Source organism: Typopeltis vanoorti, chromosome 8, assembly GCF_054136105.1.
Source record: "Typopeltis vanoorti isolate ZY-2024b chromosome 8, IOZ_Tvanoo_1.0, whole genome shotgun sequence".
In the NCBI taxonomy this organism is placed as follows: Eukaryota; Metazoa; Arthropoda; class Arachnida; order Uropygi; family Thelyphonidae; genus Typopeltis; species Typopeltis vanoorti.
This window is the reverse complement of record NC_143556.1, coordinates 147,533,958-147,554,844: the sequence shown is the minus strand read 5'-3', so window position 1 is coordinate 147,554,844 and position 20,887 is coordinate 147,533,958. Positions and strand designations below refer to the sequence as shown.

At 35.1% G+C, this 20,887-nt stretch overlaps 1 protein-coding gene across 3 annotated transcripts in view; it reads right to left on the bottom strand.

Moving 5' to 3' along the window:
• Window positions 1-20,887, bottom strand: part of LOC150104415 (rho guanine nucleotide exchange factor 10-like) — a 172,413-nt gene that overhangs the window by 125,977 nt on the left and 25,549 nt on the right. For all 3 annotated transcript variants that reach the window (XM_090396364.1, XM_090396362.1, XM_090396363.1), the window contains exon 2: window positions 13,382-13,533. In XM_090396364.1, the coding sequence (XP_090252490.1) occupies window positions 13,382-13,533 (152 nt within the window). The remainder of the gene's footprint in view (window positions 1-13,381; window positions 13,534-20,887) is intronic.

Here is a 20,887-nt window from a genome sequence, read left to right as displayed (position 1 = left end):
GTCACCAGAGTAGAGATTCTGGTTTCTGTTCCCTCCATTCTTCAGAGTGCAAGTGATATCATTTTCAAGGGAATGCCAAATGTACTGTAGAGTCACCCCCCCCCCCCCCTCCATTTTGAAGGGTAAAGCAGTTCTGCAGGCTGGCCAAAATGAGCAGTGGTATTTTTAGGAACATTCAAGGCCATATTATGGCATGGATGCCATGTTTAAAAATATTTCTCTCTTCTTACCACACCTCTTGATTTTTTTTCTCCCCCACCTCTGAAGCACTATCATGGTAAATTCAAATGTATATAACAAACCTTAAAATATGTAGAAGCAAGAAAGTTTATAAATAAATAGTTGTTCGATGGGAAGGATATCGGCAGTGCATGAGGAGTGTTTAAAAAATACTTAAATGATGCAATATCAGAATATGTCCCTAGAGTTCTAAAAATAAATAGAGCAGGAGTGAAATGGATATGTGATATCTCACATCAAGCAAGAGATTCCTAAGTAAAGGATGATGCGAAAGGAATACCAGATGCTAAGGATGATGTATGTTATGAAAAATTATAAGCAGCAGGCCAAAATAGTCACAACTGTTGCAAGGAAAGCTAAGTCTGAGTATGAAAGCAAACTGGCTCTGCAAGCTAAAGGCAACCCCCAAAGAAATCTATTGTTGTGCTGCAGGGGTGACAGATGTAGGAGGAGATTATTCAACTAATAAGTGCCAATTTTCTAAAAGCTATTGACCAAGTGTATGCAACATTGCACTCACTGCTACCTCTTCACTGAAAGAAGAAACTCAGGTGTATAAGGAAGAGGTATTAGAGCTGTTGCACAAACTGAGTAAGAATTCAGCAATAGGGACTGATGGGATATCAGCACAGATTTATTCAGATGAACTATTCCTTTGACCAAATTATATAATTTAAGTCTCAGAACAGAGAAGTGGGAGTGGAAAGATGAATTCTTTCCACTCCCAGAAAGAGATCAGATTCCATAGGAGTGGAAAGAATGTATGATAATCCTATTGAACAGGGATGGTGCAAAGAATGATGTATCCAACTCTCAACCAATTAGTATCTCTGGAGTAGTGGTGAAGATTTTGGAAAAGTTGGTTAGAGTTTACATTCAGAAATGGGCTGACAGTGAATCTCTACTTGCAATGAACAGCATGGGTTTACCAAGGGAAGGTAATGTTTTAGCAACTTGCTCACATACTATAATAATGTTACCACTGAGTTAGACAAGGGGAATGGATACACCATGATACTTTTGAATTTTGCTAAGGTTTATGACAGAATACAGAATGGCGGACTATTGCATAAATTGGAGAATATAGGCTTGGATTATAAAATATTTGCGTGGATAAGAGAATGGGTGACTGACAGATATCAAAAAGTGGTATATGGGGGATGTGAGTCTGCAAGATTTAAGGTAACCAGTGGTGTACCACAAGGATCAGTGCTTGGTCCACAGTTATTCAATCTATACATTAAAGATATTGGGAAGGATTTGACAAGTGACATACAGCTATTTGCTGATGATAAAAAGATATGTAGGGTAATCAGGAATGCTGCTGATATGTAATACTTGAAGAATGATTTGAATAGGCTGGAATTGTGGGTATGGGAAAATGGCTGTCATTTCAATGGTAGTAAATGTAAAGTACACTACAGTCAGATTAGATATCCAATGTCATATTATACTGGTGGGATTATGTTAGAAGAAACTGATCAGGCTAGTAATCTTAAGAGTTTTAATAGACAGGAAGGTGAAATTCAAGGGTCATACAGCAAAGACTGCAAATACAACTCAGAGGATAATTGCAATGCTGAAACAAACTTTGACATGTAAAGATAAGGATGTCATTTAGCCTCTTTACAATGTCTTGATAAGACTTCACTTGGACTACTGTGCACAGGTCTGGTTTCCTTGGTGATGTTGATATACCAATGACAGTGCAAAGGAGAGTTAAAATGATATCAGGATTGTGTAATAATGATTATGAAGGCAGAGTGAGAATTTGTAGACTGCAGACACTAGCAAATAGGAGAAAGAGGGGGTTATGATTGAGACTTACAAATTTCTGAAAATGTCATACAGAATTTCAATTGATGGAATTTTGTATTTTATGAAGAGTGGGGAAAGTATGAGAGGACATTTTTGGAAGCTGAGAGTGAATGGCATCATGAAAGGGGGTAGGAGCTAGAAGTTTTTGTCATAGAGCGGTGTGTGGGTGATTGAAATGGACTGCTATTGGATGTTATGTAGTATGTGGCCTCCCTTAATGAGTCCCTGACTCCTGGAGGTTTCTCTTATTAATAATATATTTACAAATATCTGAATCTACTAACAGATCATTTTATTGTAACTGGAAAATTCACTAACAATGACGATAACAGGATATTACAATAAGAAGGTATGACAAGACAATTAACATCATCCTTTTTTATTGTGTACATGGGTACCATTGCATGGCAAAAACAAGACAGCAAGGTGTTGGATCCAAGTAATGGTGGTCTGAAAAACCAGGCAGTAAAAGGGACTTAGGAAAAGTACAGCAAAGAAATAATAGACAAAGATGATAAATGAAAAGAACCAATACCATAACTTGGGGGGGGGGGGGGCTCTATCATGAAAGAGGACCCCCTTTCAAATCAAAGTGAACTAAGGAGCCTCTGTAGCTCTGTCAGTCAGTTTTACGCCCCTTGGTTGGAAACATATGGATTTGAATATTGTCTAGTATAGGGGAAAAAAAAAATCTTTACCAGACTTTTCAATTTAAGGAGAGTTAGCTATCTCTACTATGCAGATAACAGAGCTTCCCCTACTAGAAAAAAGTCAGTGTTTTCAACTTTCAGCAAGATAAATAAGCCAGAGAACATACACAATTTATGCCTAAGACATATTTAGGCATAAAAGTAACCAACTTATCCTAAAATTATGGTAACAGAAGTAATTCTAGGCAGTTCATGGGTCTTTAAGTATCACAGTTTATTATCATTATTATGATTCCTTTCATCAACAAGGGTGGAACATGTAACTTTATGCAGTCTGATATTCCTGACCCAAGGATGCTTAACATCAAATCTCCTCTTTTTGACTTTCTCTGGCTTTCATCTGCTATCTCTACTGTTTCCCCCTAATTCTGAAAATCACTCTGCCTTCTTTTTGGCATTTTACACTTGATGCTCGATTTCCCAGTCCAAATATGGAAAAAGTCAGGCAATCTGCCTTAGTGATTTTAACACATTCAAACTGGGCACCATAAAAATTTTGTTTAGTTGCCCACAGGTCAGGATGTGACAAATTTCTGTGTGTACTTTGGAGAGGGAATAAATTTATTGCTTTCAGGATATATAAGTAACTGATATTAAGAGATTTTGTATAATCTGTTGGTGTGCATAAATTCCTAAGAGGAATAGCTAATTATATTTCAATCTGCAATAATCGGATATGAACATTTATGCATATGACTGCCATGTCTAAGAAATGATTCAGTGATTTGTGATTTTATGGCACAAGGATTGCAAAGATCATACTGCACCATAACACAGATATTAATAAATAAACAGTTATAAGATAAATTAGTGAATAACATAAAATGCATATATAAAGTGTTAAGTATCTTCATATTAAAGGTAAAATAGTTATATGTACAAAAAATATAGTATCTATATATTAAATGTATTAATAGTTATCTATACAAGGTATTAATAAATAGTTATACAAAGATAAATGAGTAAATAAATGTGTGTACAAGGTTTAGTATCTACATATAAACAAATTTATTATCAAATATGTTTAAATAAATTAATTTCTCGTAAAAATTTTTAAAATGTCATGCAGTTTATCTGAGTCTGATAACATTTGCCTGAATATATAGGACTCAGCCAGATAAGTAAAAATGTCATTCCTCTCTCATGCAAAGTGCTGGCACTCCACCAGAATATGACTAATGGTGAGATGGGTGTTGCATTTCTCATACATAGGTGGGTCATCTGCTCTTGGTAAATAAGAATGTGTAAGATGACTGTGACCTATGTGGAGTCTAGTAAGAACAACTTCCTCTCTTCTCTTCCTTTATTGACAAGACTGTCAATGCTTAATTTCAAGCTTAATCTCATTCAATTTTTTTGTCAGTGCTCTCTCTGCCAGGAGTATTGTCACTGGACAATTTATTCCAATAATCACTCCAAGGAAAACAATAGGCATGAATACAGATAGATTACATTTGTTACTGATAAATAAATATCAAATTTACAGGGGTGGTGCAAAAAGTTACTATGATAGGAAATAATTTGCATGTCACCTAATAAACTTTGATTATGCATGTGTGCATTTACAAAGCGCATCAGTAATGACAAAGGTAGGATTGTGAATACCCCCCCATACATATCACCATCACTGTACAAACAAAGAAAAGATTTCTGCTTTGTCACAAAAGCATCTTTATGGATGCAAAGAAATATAACTAAGCACATGCACAACAGACACACACAGTATGAAAGGCAAGGGTGCCACAATCCTTACTAGCAACCTCTCTGGGTGCAGTGATTAAAACTTGTTAAGGTCTTAAAATAACAATCTCTCAGGGGTGAATATTCCGGGGCTAATCCACAAAATATCAGTATCACCGATATTATATTTTTGCATTTATTCCTGTTAAAGACTCGCCCAATTGTTTGCAGACTTCCTGAGCGATTCAAATTGAACACAATATACTGTACTAATGCTTCATTGTCCTCGTTACGAGGATAATAAAACATTAGTGCTTCATGAAAAAGGCACTTTTTGCTGCATAACATTCCATCTCATTCGCATTAATAGCCCAATTGTGCTTTCAAAATGCATACACCTTTGAGCCATTTGAAAAGATGTAAAGAGGGTGCAGCGTGTCAAATTCTTAGTGTTGTATTATTTTTAAACTGCTGAGAAGAGGATAATAATACATTAGTGCTTCATGAAGAAGGCGCTTTTTGCTGCATAACATTCCATCTCATTCGCATTAATAGTCCAGGTGTGCTTTCAAAATGCATACATCTTTGAGCCATTTGAAAAGATGTAAAGAGGGTGCAGCATGTCAAATTCTTAGTGTTGTATTATTTTTAAACTGCTGAGAAGGCGTGACTAGGTGAGCTTAAATTTTGCGCTCACTCAGCACCTAGTGGCTGTGATTGGTTATTGTGTCAACCAATCCAACTGAATGTTGTCATGAGTTGAGAGATTACTATACAGATGGATTTATTACAAACAGCTATTACACAGCCATTATACTAAGAGCTGTGGGTTTTTACATTATGAGAAAATATCAAGAATAGTGAGGGAGCTTGTTCCACCTTTGCAACGAGTTGCCGTGGTGTGGCACTACCAAGTGGTCACTTACGCTTTGATCTGCCGACAGTTCGTCGGCATGAAACATTCAGATCGTAGTTTTCGATCTTAGTTTTGCTTACTGGCTGAAAAACAATAAGGGATTTTTATCCCCTTAACTTATCAGCTTCGCCAGAAAAAAATAGCCGCTTGGCTTTTCATCTTAGTTATAATATGTTATAATATAATATAGTGTACACACCTTTCAGGCAATCGTATAGCAAAAGTATGTAAGTTCTTTTCACTTACACTCTGATACACTCTGATATTCTAGGTCTAGCTACTTACTGATGAGACCTCAAAAAAGGTTGAAACTGGTCTGGGTAGTGATTTCTCCTCATAATGTAAAACAGTACTACATCTCCTAAGATGCTGTGGGTTTTTACATTATGAGAAAATATCAAGAATAGTGAGGGAGCTTGCTACACCTTTGCAACGAGTTGCCGTGGTGTGGCACTACCAAGTGGTCACTTACGCTTGGATCTGCCGACAGTTCATCGGCATGAAACGTTCAGATCGTAGTTTTCGATCTTAGTTTCGCTTACTGGCTGAAAAACAATAAGGGATTTTTATCCCCTTAACTTATCAACTTCGCCAAAAAAAAATAGCCGTTTGGCTTTTCATCTTAGCTATTACACATGTTTTCTGGAACTTGAAAATCTGAAAGTGGATGTTAGTAGAAAAATGCTGAATTGTTTTTTCTTTTGCTCTGTTGCGGTTGCAAAGTTTTTTAATGGTACAGAGACATTTTTTTATTCTAGTCTTCAGAAACAACAGACAGTAAAAAATATCTATTCCTGAATAAAAATGAATATTCTGTATATTATAAGACGTTGTTGATCTACAACAAAATACCAGCATATGTGAGATTGATAAGACAGAACAACTGCTGATGCTAAAAAAAAACAACAACAACTAATGAATGTAGGACTCCGGAAATGTGGATAATTCCGATAATGATCGGATGTTATGTAAACAAAATAAAATTCTTGGAAAACAGAGCGAAATATACACAAACTAGAGATATACACATAACATGTGCAACAAATTTTACGAGATGATTTGCTGCTCCATCAAACCATATTTATTCCTGCAGTACTTTCTTGCTCTCTCATAAGTTTTTTTTTTTTTTTTTAATCATGCCATCATAAATTCACTTATTCATGTTTAGAATTTATAGGATTGTGCTATCCACACTACCCAGCAAGTTATAGGACACACATATCACAAATGATAATTAATAATTATTTGTTTACCATTAATGAAAATGTTTCTACTCCACTTATTCCTTCCTATTCTCACGTCTTATAAATGATGGTTCACATATTTTCATCTTCGAGTATTTCAAATATACCAACCAACTACAGCATTCTTCTTCATTGTTGTTTTCTAATCAATCATAAAACAGATTGTTCCCCCACTCTATGCAGAAGTATTCAAAGTTATCCTGCAATCAATTGCATTGGACCAATTAAGATGAGTGCTGATGCGTTATGCCCTCTCAAAACTTTCATAAATCGATAAAATGTAATCCCATGGTCATGGGCATCCATGGGGGGGGGGGGACACCCCCCTGGGATCTATTAAAAAATTCTACAAATTATAATCGTAAAATTGATTGAGATATGTAATCTTACACTCTCGACCCTGGGAACGCTTTGTCTGTCTTAAAATTATATTATGGGTTGACCTGTTGCAGGGTAGAAATAGAAAACGTGATTTATTCCAGTAATAAAACATGTGTTCCTGTTTTTGGTTCATCTTTTTCTGATCTGTGAACAGTGACCGGTTAGTTTGCCCTCTGTCTAGTAAGTTACAGAGTGAAGTGCGAATTGTAAATTTATAGTAAAACAAATTTAAACAAAAAAATACATTTTTAAAAGGTAAGTGTAAGTAAATTAATATTTTACTTGTTAGTTTCATGATTTTTTTGCTTTTAAACTGAAATAATTTAATTTAGGATTAATTAATTAGCTTATTTTTAATAAAATATGGGGTCCATTTTTTAATATATGAAATTGTGCTAAAAACTATTAATTTTGAATACATTTTTTTTCCCCCAAGAATTAAAGATCATTAAAATCAATGCAAAATAAAAAGAATGCATTTATAGTTTACATCGACAAATAATTACATAAAAAAGCTAAAAGATGTTTATTGATGTAATTATTTGTCTCCAAGCCCCCCCCCACCCTCCCTGGAAAACATGACAGCACACCCAACCGAAATAATCACACAACACCACTGCAATCTCTTTCTTTCACGCTTACATGGTGATCAGAATACATTATCAAAAATTATGGAAAAAACTACCGTGTTAGAGCAAAACTTTAGTTTAATATAAACCAAAATGAACACTCGATGTTTTGACCTTCATATCAAGGTCATCATCTGGAGCATACACACACATATATATATATATACAAAGAAACAAGCTGCACTACAATCTACATGGGTTGCCCAAGTTATTGAACAACCGTTATAACAATTATTGGCCTGACCTCTGGTGAGGGAAAAAAAAACCTTTACTACATCAAAGCTAGAGTCCTATTATTATTATCTATTAGGCTACAAAATTAAATTGGGCTGGTGAGCAACATGTTTATACATACATATATAAAAAACTATGTGATTATACATATAAATTTCAACAAATTGGTATGGAATAGTTTCCAATAAAAGCTGAAAATTGCTTCAAGTCCTAAAGTAAGCTGGAAACTACGTAGGCTGAATATGTGCCATCCAAATTCTTGGATTTTTATGCCACCATTATTGTTGAGATTAGGGTGGTTAATCAGAATTTCACAAGCTTCTTTAAATTTTCTTTCATACCAGCTTTTTATATGAGATGTAAAGAGCAGGTACTTTTCCAATCAATTTGGTGTAGGATGTTGAGAGCATGATCTGAGAGGCCTGCTTCACCAAAATTGTTATATTTAATGTGTCTTTTGTGTTCTTTTTTATGTATAGGGAATGTACATCCAGTTTCACCAATATAAGGTAAGTTACAGGTGCAGTAGATCCAATAAACTCCAGGATGTGCCAATGGGAGGAGATAATCCTCAGAGGAGTTGAATATGTTTTTTTAACTTTATAGGTGGTTCAAAAGTGGCATAAAGATTATAATGGTGTACGCTTCTATTGAATTTTTCTGATAACCCTTTAATGTATGGGATGGCTATGGTTTTACTGTAACTTTTAAACCACCTATAAAATTAAAAAACATATTCAACTCCTCTAAGGATCCTCTCCTCCCACTGGCACATCCTGGAGTTTAATGCACCTACTGCAGCTGTAACTTACCTTATATTGGTGAAACTGGAAGTACAATCCCTATATGTAAAAAGAACACAATAAAAAAGACACATTAAATATAACAATTTTGGTGAAGCAGGCCTCTCAGATCATACTCTCAACACCAAATTGATTGGAAAAGTACCTACTCTCTACATCTCATACAAAAAGCTGGTATGAAAGAAAATTTAAATAAGCCTGTGAAATTCTGATTAACCACCCTAATCTCAACAACAATAGTGGCATAAAAATTCCAAGAATTTGGATGGCACATATTCAGCCTACGTAGTTTCCAGCATACTTTAGGACTTGAAGCAATTTTCAGCCTTTATTGGAAACTATTCCATACCAATTGGTTGAAATTTATATATAAACATGTTGCTCTCCAGGCCAATTGAATTTTGTAACCTAATAGATAATAAGACTCTAGCTTTGATGTAGTAAAGTTTTTTTTTTTTTCTCCCTCACCAGAGGTCAGGGCAATAATTGTTGTAACGGTTGGTTGGTAACTTCAGCAAACCATGTAGATTGCAGTGCAGCATGTTTCTTTGTATATATACGTGTATACTCCAGATGATGACCTTGATATGAAGGTTGAAAAAACGTTGAATGTTCATTTTGGTTTATATCAAAATAAAGTTCTGCTCTAACACAGTAGTTTTCTCCATAATTTTTTATAATGTATTCTGATCACGTGTAAGCATGAAAGAAATGATTCTCATCATCTATGGAGATGGTACTCACAAGTATTGCAATCAGTATGCTAAAGATGAGCGTTTCCCCTTCTGATCAATCAGCTGGCCTTTTTAAAGAGATGCAGAGACAGTAATCTTATTCCTAACTCCATCAAGCTGGAAAAAAAATTACTTCTGCTAAAGCACTTTGTATCTATGCATGCACAGAAAGCAATACTTAGAGAGCAAATTCAAACAGTGTGCAAAAATCTAGCAATAACTCAAAATCAGGTTTTAACTTTACAATCTGAACTCTCTAGTTATATGAATCCAGAAATTTTGAATGTGCTTGAAAGAATCACTGACAATTCGGCTAAATATATTCTAGAATGTAATAAAGAAAAACTTAAGACCAAATTTCATATTTTAAAACAACGCCAAAATTTGAATTCCAATCATACAAATTAGGATAACTCTTCTCTGGTAAACAACTCCAACAGTGAACAACAAGTGAGCAATAGCCGTGTGATCAACTTATCAAGCCACGCCTTAAATAACTGTCAACTTGCATTACTTGATAAAGGCCTTAAAACTTCTCAGTAGCACCTAGAACTGTTAATGAATTGGATTTTATATACTACATAGAAAGAGATTAAGTCTCTTCCTATTAATATAGCTGATAAAATTTGTTTAGAAACCAGCAATGTTCTGAATAGAAAGAAAACCTTATATAGCAATCTTACAAAAACAGAACTAACAGCTATCAAGATATAATTATAACAAAATTGGACAAAGGTAATGCCACTTACATTCATCAGATGAATCAACTAGTCACCAATAACGGCACCTATCAGCTTGTAAACTATAATCCAACTAACAGAATAAAGAAAAAAACTGAGAAATTACTTTAGTTCGCCAGACACTGTTAAAAAACTTATACTCCATTACACCCGTTCTCTCAGAATATACGTGTACATTCTGAGAGTACATCCTAAAGTACACAAACAAAACGTTCCACTTCAGCAGATAGTTGAAGGAATAGACAGCCCTAATTATCACCTAGCCAAGAAAGTAGAGTCAACACTCAAGGAAGTCATTTCCTCCTCTTATATAAAGAACACACAACACTTTATAAACAAAATTAAAAACATAACGCTCGTCAAAGATGATTTATTAGTCAGTTTTGACATTTCTGCCCTTTTCACAAATGTCCCAATCAGTGACACAATTCTTCTCCTACAGAACAAATTTCTGCCCGACATTACGGCCCTCTTTGTCCGCGTACTGCATTCCGGTTACTTTGTGTAGCAAAATAAATTTTATCCACAAAAAGAAGCTATGGCCATGGGCTCACCTCCCCCCCCCTCAAATTGCTAACTTTTATATGGAAGCTTTTGAGAAAAGTGCTCTTGATTTCATTACTCTAAAACTTACAGCGTGGCTTAGATACGTTGACGAAGTTTTCGTTATCTGGCAACATAGTTGAAAAACTTTAAATACATTCCTTAGCCACCTGAACAAACAACATGAACACATACAATTTACTACTAAAATTGAAAATCAGAACTCCCTCCCGTTCCTGGATACACTGGTCACACGTCTTCCCTCAGGCAGTCCATCTGTCACAGTTTACTGCAAACCGACACACATACTGGCCAATATATACATGCTAACTCATATCACCACCCGTCACAAAAATTTGGAGTCATTAACATCCTTAAAAACAGAGCTATAACAATTTGCTCTAATCAACAAGCTCTTAAAAAAGAATTAAAGATTATTAACAACACATTTATAAATAATGACTAAAACAAAAATACTATTAATAAAGTTCTTCATAAAACTTCATCAAAAAAGAATAGAGATTACAGTAAAATCATAGCCATCCCATACATTAAAGGGTTATCAGAAAAAATCAATAGAATCCTACACCATTTTAATCATAATGCCACTTTTAAACCACCTATAAAATTAAAAAACATATTCAACTTCTCTAAGGATCTTCTCCTCCCATTGGCACATCCTGGAGTTTTTTTGCATCTACTCCACCTGTAACTTACCTTATGGTGAAACTGGACGTACAATCTCTATACGTAAAAAAAGAACATAAAAGACACATTAAATATAACAATTTTGGTGAAGCAGGCCTCTCAGATCATGCTCTCAACATCCTACACCAAATTGATTGGAAAAGTACCTACTCTTTACATCATATAAAAAGCTGGTATGAAAGAAAATTTAAAAAAGCCTGTGAAATTCTGATTAACTACCCTAATCTCAACAATAATGGTGGCATAAAAATTCCAAGAATTTGGATGGCACATATTCAGCCTACATAGTTTCCAGCATACTTCAGGACTTGAAGCAATTTTCAGCTTTTATTGGGAACTATTCCATACCAATTGGTTGAAATTTATATGTATAATCACATAGTTTTATATATATATATATATGTTGCTTACCAGCCCAATTTAATTTTGTAACCTAATAGATAATAATAATAGGACTCTAGCTTTGATGTAGTAAAAGTTTTTTTCTTCTTCTTTTTTTCCTCCCTCACCAGAGATCAGACCAATAATTGTTGTAATGGTTGGTCAGTAACTTTAGCAACCCATGTAGATTGTAGTGCTGCTTGTTTCTTTGTATATATGTGTATGTTCCAGATGATGACTTTATTATGAAGGTCGAAACATCAAGTGTTCATTTTGGTTTATGTTAAACTAAAGCTTTGCTCTAACACGGTAGTTTTTTCCATAATTTTTGATAATGTATAAAGCAGCAGAATCTGTTCAGATTTGATGAATACTATAATGATGTGGCAGATTCTAGAAATAATCTCTCCAATTTATACCTGCTCCTGTATAAAAAGATAGTTTTGTTCCAATGGATCCAGAGATTTGTACCCACAGCACAGTCTGCCACCAGAATGGCAGGTATTGAATATAGTTTGTTCCTCCAGATGAATATTGGCAATTTTCTTCCTGTTTGCCCAAATTACAAAAGTTTGAGGGAGCAAGGGATGTTGTCAACCCCATGATGATCTTGATGATGAGGATTTTTGTGAATGGATAAGGGTAGCTAATTTTACATAAGGCTTGAAGGAGGAGGCTTTTTTCTGAGGTGTCCCAGATGTGTGAAGGGAATGGCAATGAATTTGTTGTGTTCTGGATTTTTGGGAGAGTGGTTGCATTTGGGAAATGTACAAAGTGTTCTGCTGATTTTGTGAGGGGGAAACCTATTTTCTTAAAAAGTGTCATGGATGTAACTGATTTCTGTGGAGAGATATATGGAGAGACTAGTGCGATCTGAACGAATGGTTGTAGCTTGATTAGCTAAAGTTTTGATAACACCATACTGCTGGAAGACGTCATGAAGTGACAGTGATGTATGTACCTTCCAGAGTGGTTAGGTTTTCTGTAGACAGTGTCAAGGAAGGGCAGAAAATTATTTTCTTTTTCAATGGTGAAATTGATCTGTGGGTGTTAGCTGTGGAAGTGTGCTAAAAACATTTCAAATGTATCCCAGCCAATGTGGCCAAATGGAGAACACGTCTTCTATGTAATGTAGCCGAACTGTAGGTATGAAAGGAACAAAGTTGCTAGGGCTGTATTTTCAAAATCTTCCATGAGAAGAATGGCTGGGGAAAGGGGATCCATACCTGTGCCTTTAATCTGTTTGTAGGTATTTCTCGTCACAAGTAGGAAATGATTCAAATGTAAAATGACTTAAACTTGCAATAGAGAGACACAAACAGTAGTTTCTCTCTTTCTAAAAAATAAAAAATAAAGAATTCAAAGTTTTGTTTAATGGAAAACATACCATAAAAAGTAAAATCAAAATATGTGCAAACTGTGACTTATTTTATGGGCTGATTCTCTTATTTTCATTTAATTTAATTTTCATTTGACACTTAAAAACAGAATTTAAAAAAAAAAAATAAAAATGAAAAGGTTAAACAATGATTTTATGTGTAACATCTCATGAAGATTTCAACATGAGAGAAAAAATCTGATGTTCTATGCAGGATTTTTTTTAATAAAAAATATTCTTACCATCATTTCTATGGAAGATATTGATAGCACCATTTGCTAAAGCAACAAAAACTTGTTCCCAGTGATATCTGATTTGTATAACTGAGGCATTTAAAGTAGCAGTGCCTAATTCTTCCCATTTTTCAGGACAGGAACCTTCCAAGACTAGAATTCTAGATCAGAAGATAAGAAAAGAAAGTTGAAAATAGTTAATTAGTGATAACAGGAAGTCAGATTAATGAAATTTACACACACATACATTAAGAAATGACATTTATAGAAGAAATTAGGGTAATTTTTTATTACTTCCAATTCTGAAGTTTTTTTAAATATATAAGTTATAAATAACATATAGAAATAACAAATACATAAAAATAAAACAAAAATTCAGCAGTCCTCTCCAACAATTCCTATTTTGTCTGTCCTTTTTGAATACACTGAACCTATCACATTCCATTCTGCTAGTTTGACTGGTTGAGTGGACAGTCTGCTCTCCAGCCACGGGCTGTGTATTCAAATCCCAGTAAGGGCAAGGATGTTTAAAATCTCTTCAGGCAACAGATGAATTTCAATGGGTCATCCTGCATACTGGAGGCTTATAGTGACTTGAAACAGATTCATTTAAGCAGGATTTCTGGATTACCAACTCCTTAACCAAACTACTGCACTTATACTAAATGCACTGTAGGTTAACATCTTTCATGGTTTGGATTCATATAAAAGATATAAATTTTATATAAGTATAAATTCCAAGAATAGTAGAATGCTGATAATTTTTAGTCCTGCTACATCTACCAATGCTAGAAACTTCTTGGTTTTATTTGCTTGATAGCTCACTAATGAGTATTCAAGTACATCTTTGAACTTGACAAGTTCAAACAGAAAGTTAGGACTGATTCCTCAAGCAGCCTTGCATTCCAACACTCTGACATAATATAATGGTGAGTTTTGATGTCGCCTGTCTATTCATCAGTAGACAGGCTCTTAGACTTATTCGCCCACATTTCCTCTCAATATCTCAACCTTGTTTAAGTTCAACCATGAACTTGGGCTATTTTGTTTGGCAAAAAAATTCTATAAAAAAAATAGAGGGGACAATTATTTCTGATATTCACATATAATGGGAATTTCACAGATTTTTCAGGATAGAGAGGCAATCATTCTGATTTAAATGAGCAACAGTGTCGACAGGCCTCTGAACGTCCTTTGAAAAGATGTTCATATTTAAAACTGTTTCTATAAGGCAAGCACTGTTCCAGATGTTGTTATATGATCTCAATACCTATGCAAGACCAGACTTATGAGGTTTACCTTAAACCTCATAAGTTCTCTAAACATCTACCACAATCTACTCAATTCTTCAGAATTGAGTAGATAGGAGAGGATGGAATGTGCTGCTAATTAATATCAGAGAACATGAGTTCAGCCAGAGTGGAAAGCTATGACTGCAATATTAGTAATGACTCTCCATACAAAGTCAAGTTTGAAGCTATCAGTTGTGAAGTGGAGTCTGACAACATTAAATACATTTTATGTGTTGTTATAGTTGATGGTCATGACAAAATGCATCACATTTATTTTAATCTTTACTCATCAGATTGACTGATGTTAAACAAGTAATCATCATGGAGTGACTAATTATTCAAACACTGAATGTGTAGCAGTGAAATCTTATATGAGAAGATTGAAGCTGAATTTATTGATATTGCCAGACAACTTCCTCAACCAGTGTGTGACAGAAGGAATTCAATGTCAGAGAGTGTTATACCTGATTACAGTGTCTGGATGTGTGTGTGTGGGGGGGAGGGGTTCAGTTAAAGAGATTACATTCAGCCTCCAGTTGGTGATGGCAGTCATGCTGTACTGACCTGGGAAGTGGCTAAGTGATGAAGTACATAGCAGAAAATTATGACAAGCTGAGGAGAATACCAGGTTCTGTCTCATGGTATCAGCTGATAGATGGGTAGAATGCCAGCAGTGCATTGGATATCATTAAAAAATACCTTAATGAAGCAATATTGGAATGTATCCAGAGAGTTTAAAGAATAAATAGGGTAGAGTACAATGGATCTGCAGTTGTATTAAGCAATATATTCTTAAGAAAGAGATGTGGAAGAATTATGCATGCATAAGAATAACATCAGTCATGAAGATTACAAGCACATAAAGTTACAAGTACTATCTAAAAAGCTATTCTGAATGTGAAAAGAAGCTAGCTCTTCAAGCTAATGACAACCCCAAAGGATTCTATTGTTATGCTGCAAGTAAAAGAAAGAATGAATACAGAAGAATAAGTATACTGAATGCAGAATGTATGCAGATGGCAGATGCAGAAGAGATTGTTCAACTATGAGTGCCCATTTTGTTAAGAGCTGTCAATCTGTTGCATGTAATATGGAGCTCTATGCACATCTGCATTGAATGAAGAAACTCAGATGTATGAAGAGGAGATATTAGAGATATTGCATACACTGAATAAAATTTGGCAATATGGTCTGATGAGATCAGCATGGATGCTAAAGAGTGTTCAGCTAAATGTTTATGCCTTTGACCTGGTTTGTACAATTTGTCACAGCACAGTAAAAGAATATTTACTGTGTTGAGAAATTATAAAAGAATATAATTCCATTACACAAGGGTGGTGCAAAAATTGATGTGTAACTATACACATATCAATATTCCATCCCTAGAGTAGTGATGAAAATTTTGGAAAAAGTTCGCATAAAGAAATGGGTTGACAGAGAGTCTATGTTTTGTAATATGAATATCATGAATTTACTAAGGAAAGGAAAGGAAAGCTTACTGAGGAATGTTTGAGCAACATCTCACATTTTATAAAATGTTATGGTTGAATTAGATGAGGGGAATGAATCCTCCATGATACTTTTGGATTCTGCTAATACTTATGACAGGATACAGCATGGTAAGCTGCTACATAAGTTGGAGTACATGGGAATTATAAACTATTAGCTTGGATAACAGGATGGCTTACTGACATATCAAAATGTGGGTTATCAGATATGTAAATCTACAAGATTTAAGGTGACTAGTAATGTACCTCAGGGATCAGTCATTGAGCCATTATTATTTACATTTTGTATCAATAACAATGGAAGGATTTGAAAGAAGACATACAGCTATTTGTTGATAATGCAAAAATAGGCAGAGTAATAAAAAAAAAATGACTGAAATGCAGCACTTGCAAAATGATTTGAACAGGCTGGAATTGTGGGCATGGTTGTCAGTTTAATGTTAATAAATGTAAATTTATGCACTTTTGTGTGAAATATCCAATGATATATTCATGAGATTATGCTGGAAGAAACCGATCAGGTTAAGAAAATTGGTGTTTCAGTAGATAGGAAATTAAAGTCCATTGCCATATAGCAAAGACTTCAAATGCAACTCAGAGGATAACTGCAATGATGGAATGAACAGCGATATACAATGATAAGGACATCGTTCTTCCTCTCCTCGAGACCCTGATATAACCTCACCTGGACTACTATATACAGATCTGGTTCCATGATTTGCAGATACAGTGTAGAAGGTGCAAAGGTGAGTATTAAAGATGATAATGGGATTGTGAAATGTAAATTATGAAAACAGATTGAGGATTTATGGACTGCAGACACTAGCCAATACAAGAAAGAGGGGTGATATGATAGAGATCTACCAACTTCTGAAAAGAGTTATACAGGAAACCAATGGATGGAATTTTTCATTGTGCAGAGGAGGGGGAGAGGATGAGAGAGAGCATTTATGGAAGATGAGAATGAATGCAGTCAAGAAATGGGTGAGAGCTAGATTTTTTCTCTCATAGATTGGTGTGTGATTGGAATGGCTTGCTTTTTGAGGTAATGAGTTCAATGTGAATGAATTCAATAAAAGATATGACAATTTGGCATGGGTGATATGTTGCCTTCTCTGATGAGTCACTGAGTCCCTGTAGGTCAGGTCTCTGGTAATAACAGTATCTACTAGTAATGGTAGGTTTCCAACCCTTTTGCACAGTGAACTGAATACATGAATGCAGACTGTTGATCTGATAAGGATGGTGGTTAGTTCCTGTTCAAAATGAAGAGCACCTGATGATGAAGTGATAAAGTGGTTCATTTAATTAAAGATGATGAACTGACAAAGAAGTAACCTTAGGTGTCAGGCATATTGGAATGAAAACATCACAATGAAATAATTCCTGAAACTCTCTACACACATTAAGAAGTCTGCTGTTCGAATAACATTCAATAAAATTGTGTCCCATATAATATCTCAGTTCTCTTTTGTCTATCACAGAGAAATTATATGGGATATAATATAAAAATTGGAATAGTACACAAAAAACACTAAGAATGAGTGGAAGATGTTGTGACTAGATTAGTTGATTTGGATTTATGTCTGAAGCAACTTAGACTATGAGGCGAGTGTATTGTGTCAGTTAATTGTGTGCGTCATAATAGCCAGTTTGCCTGTTCTGTAGGATGTTCTATGACTAGAGGCATATGTTCCTAAGGGGTGGGGCATTCTTTTTTGGTGCTGGTAGCTAACTTGGCTGTTGGCAGGTCTTAGAATTACTGTTTTTTTTAAACAAATCACGGGAAGTCCCACCCAAATTTATTTAGATTTTTTTTTTTTTTTTTTTTTTTGTGTTAGTACAATTTTATGTTGTATTTCACAGATATCTCTGTGAACGAGCCAAAATACTGGAACTATTTAACTTGTGTTTAATTAATTTATTGTGCTGTTTTCATTCCAATAAACCTAAAGGTTTATTGGATGGGTGATGAATAGGAAAATGCTCTAGTTTTAATTGTTTGATGCTAGATAGAATCTCACCATCAAAGTAAAAAGATTTGGATCTCAATTCAATACAAACAGAGCAAGAACATCTGTCTGAACCAAAACAGTGGAAGCCAAGGTGCAAAGGAAGTTCAACTTTCTCCAGCACTTAACTTACAAGTAACATTTCTACATGATGTAGAAATGTCCTTTCTTTTAGTGTTGCATGGTGATCAGCATTCATTTTAGAAATTATGGATTTTACAACTGTGTTATAAATAACTCTTTTAATTTCCCGACATTTCGATCTTCATATTAAGATCATCATCTGGAGTATATACAAATATACAAGGACAAGCTAAGTTACATTACACACAGTAAGCTAGAGGAACAATGATTTGATCACTGGTTATTCTACTGGCATGACCTCTAGTGAAAAAATTTAAGGAAGCCTGTGAAATTCTTATCACTCACCCCAATCTGAACAATAACGATGGTCTAAAAATCCCAAGCGTATGGAAGGCACATATTCTACTCACGGAACCTTTCCCTCTAAGAGTTAACTATAAACAGGACTGTAGGTAATCCAGAATCCTAAATCTAAAATAACAATTGTAATGTTAAAAATAGGACATCATTGTTACTGAAAGAAGACTATAAGAAAGAATGTTTTTCTCATGTTATCATAAATAGAATTTAGCTTTGATGTAGTTTCTAAACAATTAATTCATTTGTAATTTTATCTGTATTTTTTTTTTCACTAGAGGTCATGCCAGTAGAATAACCAGTGATGAAAGCATTACTTCTTTAGCTTACTGTGTGAAATGTAACTCAGCTTGTCCCTGTATATTTGTATATACCCCAGATGATGATCTTAATATGAAGATTGAAACTATCATTCTCCTCATCAGACTCGAGTAACATTCACTGAATCTCTTTAACATCTAATGGATTATCCAATCGATATATTTTTCCAGCCATTTTCAATGGTAAATAAAAAAAAAACTAAACCAATACTATACTAACATCAGAGTTTGCGGTATCTCTCAGATACAATTTACTATCACACACCTTTACATAACAAGTGTTAAACCAAACTGACGGCATAAACAGTGCGGAACCTCAATCGTAATATACTCATGAGCAGCTAGTCATAACCTCCAAGCTATACACTGGATATGTGTCTGAATATTTATATTAAAACAATTTGTTTGTATCTGTCAGATCAGCCGCAACCTCTGCAGGGTTAAGGAATGTGCACCATAGTTGGTTACGTTCTTGACCTGGTTATTTAATGAAAGTCTTGCAGTTGGTGGGGTTCCTAAGGAGTGGAAAGAAGGCAAAATAGTACCACTCCAGAAGCATGGTTCTAAGACAGAAGTCTACATAGGCCAGTCTGTATAACTGCAGCTGTGGTCAAGGTGTTGGAGAGATTGGTAAGGAATAGAATACAGAATTGGGTTGATGAACACAGCATTCTTTATGATGGTCAGCATGGATTTGTAAAGGGTCCTGTTTTAGTAATTTACTGGCATTTCATGATAAGGTGACGAGTGTGTTAGATAAGGGAGAATCACATACAGTGATAATGAAATACTTTGCAAAAGCGTTTGATATATTACTACATGATAAGCTGATGTACGAGCTTCAGGGGATGGGAATAGAGTAAATTGGTTAGATAGATCAGAGATTGGCTCTCTGAACGATACTAGCAGGTTGTATGATGGATTAGTGTCCCCAAAAAGAAGGGTAACCAGTGGCTTGCCCCAGGGTTCAGTTCTTGAGTCTCTGCTGTTTAACTTGTTTGTAACCGATATATCATGTGGACTGACTGGGGATGTTCAGTTATTTGCTGATGATGCAAAGTTAGGAAGAATTATAAGTAGCACTGCTGAGATGCTGAATCCCTTCAGGAAGATTTGAATAGACTTTTTACTTGAACAAAAGAGTGGGGTTGTAGTTTTAATATCAATAAGTGCAAGGTACGGTGCAGAAATATAAGGCTGTGTACTACATCGATGTTGCTGTACTGCAGAAAGCGGATGAGATTAGAGATTTGAGAGTGATGGTTAACAGTAGACTAAGTTGAGAGGACATGTTGCTAGTGTTGCAAAAGTTGCACATCATAGTGCTGCTAAGAAAAGAATTATTCTAATATGCAAGGATAAGGAAGTGGTTGTGCCACTGTATAAGGCACTGGTCAGACTACACTTGGACTACTTTGCTCAGATATGGTCACCTGGTGTTTTCAATGTGATGTGGAGACATTGGAGAGGGTCCAGAGGTGAGGACTAAGACAATCTCAGTACTTTGGAATGCTGGCTATGGAGAGAGGTTGAAGAAATGTGGATTGCAGAGATTGGTGGATAGGAGGAATAGAGGTGATATGATAGAGACGTTTAAGTTGGTGAGAGCATTTCATCAGATTAATCCAGAGGGGATTATAAAAAGAGTAGAAGGTGAGAGGGGAAGAACCAGTCTTTCCTGGAAGTTATGTAAAAGTGCGGTGAAGAAAGGTGTGAGGAATATATTTTTTACATGAAGAACTGTCAGTGAATGGAAAGCATTACCAGAATGTGTTGTTAATGCAAGGGGAGTTAAGGTCTTTAAGATTCAATCTATATGATAATTCTGTTGTCAGTTGAATGAACCTCCCACGATAAGTCTGTCGACTCCATGGAGGATGAAATAATAATACCATAATAAGAGATTCTACTAAAAGGAGAACACCAACTGGCTCTATGTCAG